General features: G+C 48.1%; 1 protein-coding gene across 1 annotated transcript; it reads left to right on the top strand.

Moving 5' to 3' along the window:
* The first annotated feature begins 817 nt into the window (after positions 1-817).
* On the top strand, positions 818-1,885 carry LOC136489485 (UPF0481 protein At3g47200-like). Its single transcript, XM_066486104.1, has one exon. It carries the CDS (start codon positions 818-820, stop codon positions 1,883-1,885), a length of 1,068 nt encoding a protein of 355 aa, XP_066342201.1.
* The last annotated feature ends 364 nt before the right edge of the window (positions 1,886-2,249 follow it).

Genomic DNA, 2,249 nt, shown 5'->3' with positions numbered 1-2,249 from the left:
CATTGCTGAGGCAAAGGAAATATGTTGGTCACCTTTTGTGCAGATGGTGCAAACAAAGCGTACCAGCTTCTATTCTTTGCTTGCCAGTGCCTATGTCGATGCTAGCTCTTTTGTAAAGTTCAGAAATGGAAGTTCTTTTGCCTTTTGCTCTCATTCAGGGCACGTTATTGAGATTTCTCATGTCCAGAAGGCGCTTATATATAATATTTCAATACACGAAGGTTAATCTACATGATGAAAAGTTTCAACGTTTTTGTTCGAGAAAAAAAAGTTTCATGAGCAACATAGAGAGTACATATAAACTAACCTCTCATGCAAGTACTGTCAAAGCAGAAAACTGTCAAGAAAATCCAAAGGTTCCTTGTCCATATATTGAACCGATAGATGATGCTCCAGGAAGTCTTGAAAGTAAAGCTAGTTGCGAGAGACCTATTTAAGGGCACTGCATGAACATACAAACTTGTTATATTTTCCGGCTACCTTTGAGCCCAACCCATCAACATCCTCAGACAATATTATGGCAGCAGACAATACCACTTCTACTCATCGAGACGGTTGCAAGCAGTCGCAACCGTCTGAACCTGAGGTAGCTCACGACGCCATTGAAGTGGTCATAGGCGAACACGATGCCATTGAAGCCGCCATACACAATGATTGTGTAGCTGAGAGACCGGCAGCTGAGCCTTTTGAGACCAAACACAACAAGATCCTTAGGTTTCCATCAAACCTTCGCAGGATCGGTACAGAGAGGGACTACATCGTCCCAAGAACCGTAGCTTTGGGTCCATACTACCATGGTGTGCCCGAGCTCCAAGCAATGGAGGTGATCAAGCACAGTGCTGTCGACTACTTCTTCGAGAGGCTAGCTACACCGCGGGAGGAAATCTACAAGAAATTCATCCCCATCGCACGCGCAGCCCGCAGTTGCTATGTGGATGTCAGTGCGTTTGCAGGTATCACCGATGATGAGTTCTTTTCCATGATGTTTGTGGATGCAATATTCTTAGTGCAGTTCATCGGCAGTCTTGGGTCTGATCATCGGCTAGATAGTATGGTCAGCCCGTACTTGGTGGGAATAACGAGGGACATGATGCTACTCGAGAACCAGATCCCTTGGCTGGTGGTCCAGTTCTTCATGGCCCTGTCGCCCTCGCCCTTGTCCCTGGAACAAATTGTCCAACAATTGATACTATGGACTGGTTTAATCACCAAAGAACCCCTGGTGGTTGATCTCGGCGAGAGTTTCAAGCCTTCACATCTCCTTTGCCTCCTGCGAAGCTACAGAGCAGGCCGCAGCGGACGTCGTAGAGTGGACCCTAGACGCTTCTCTGCCGGGAAGGTCACCACCAGTGCAGGGGAGCTCACAAAGATGGGCATCGAGCTTCGAGCCGGCAAGACGACGGCCAACTTTTCGGGCATGGACCTTGTCAAAGGCCCCTTGTTTGCCCACCTCTCCCTGGTGCCTTTGTATCTGGAAAGCGTCACAGCATGCTGGCTTGTCAACATGGCAGCATTGGAGACGTACACGGAGAGTGCTACGATGGGCGACGACTGCTCCATCAACTCATACCTTGCCTTCGTCTCGAGCCTGATGAACCGGGAGCAGGACGTACGCGAGCTGCGCGCCAGGGGCATCGTGGATGGTTTCAGCGACCAGCACACCCTCGACTTCTTTGAGGGCCTGTCCCAGTATTTGACCCCAGGCCACGTCTACTTGAGAACAATGCTAGACATTCAGGAGTATAAGAAGGGGCGGTGGCTGTGGATAGCCGTCTACAGGTTCCTCCACAGCAACTGGAAAACCATTGCCACGGTGTTGCCCGTCGTCAGTGTGCTCGTGGGAATCCTTAAGACGCTCCTTTCTCTCAAGCAACACACTAGCTAAGCAATATATGATAACTTAGTAGCAACAATTATACATGCATGTAAGCTCAGCCATATTCTGCTCTATCTTCCCATATGAATCATGTGTGTGCTATGTGGTGACGTTTGGCTGCCGGTTCTGTTGTATTCACCTGTACTTTGTGTCAATATATATATCACAAGTTTATTTCATGATGGTTATTATATTATGTTTCTCGTGTCTCCAGCATGTGTGCGCCACACCATGAAACCTATTACCCTGTGTGAGCAGAGGGGCAGCGGAACAAAACCAAATTAATTAACAAGCTTAATTACTTACAAGCTGTTGGTGTTTCTTAGCGTAAGCAGAAGGAATCCGTAGGCGCACAGATACACCGTTGTAGCAC

Source organism: Miscanthus floridulus, chromosome 10 (genome assembly GCF_019320115.1).
Source record: "Miscanthus floridulus cultivar M001 chromosome 10, ASM1932011v1, whole genome shotgun sequence".
NCBI lineage: Eukaryota > Viridiplantae > Streptophyta > Magnoliopsida > Poales > Poaceae > Miscanthus > Miscanthus floridulus.
The sequence above is the reverse complement of the archived record's forward strand: the minus strand, read 5'-3'. Positions and strand labels throughout refer to the sequence as shown.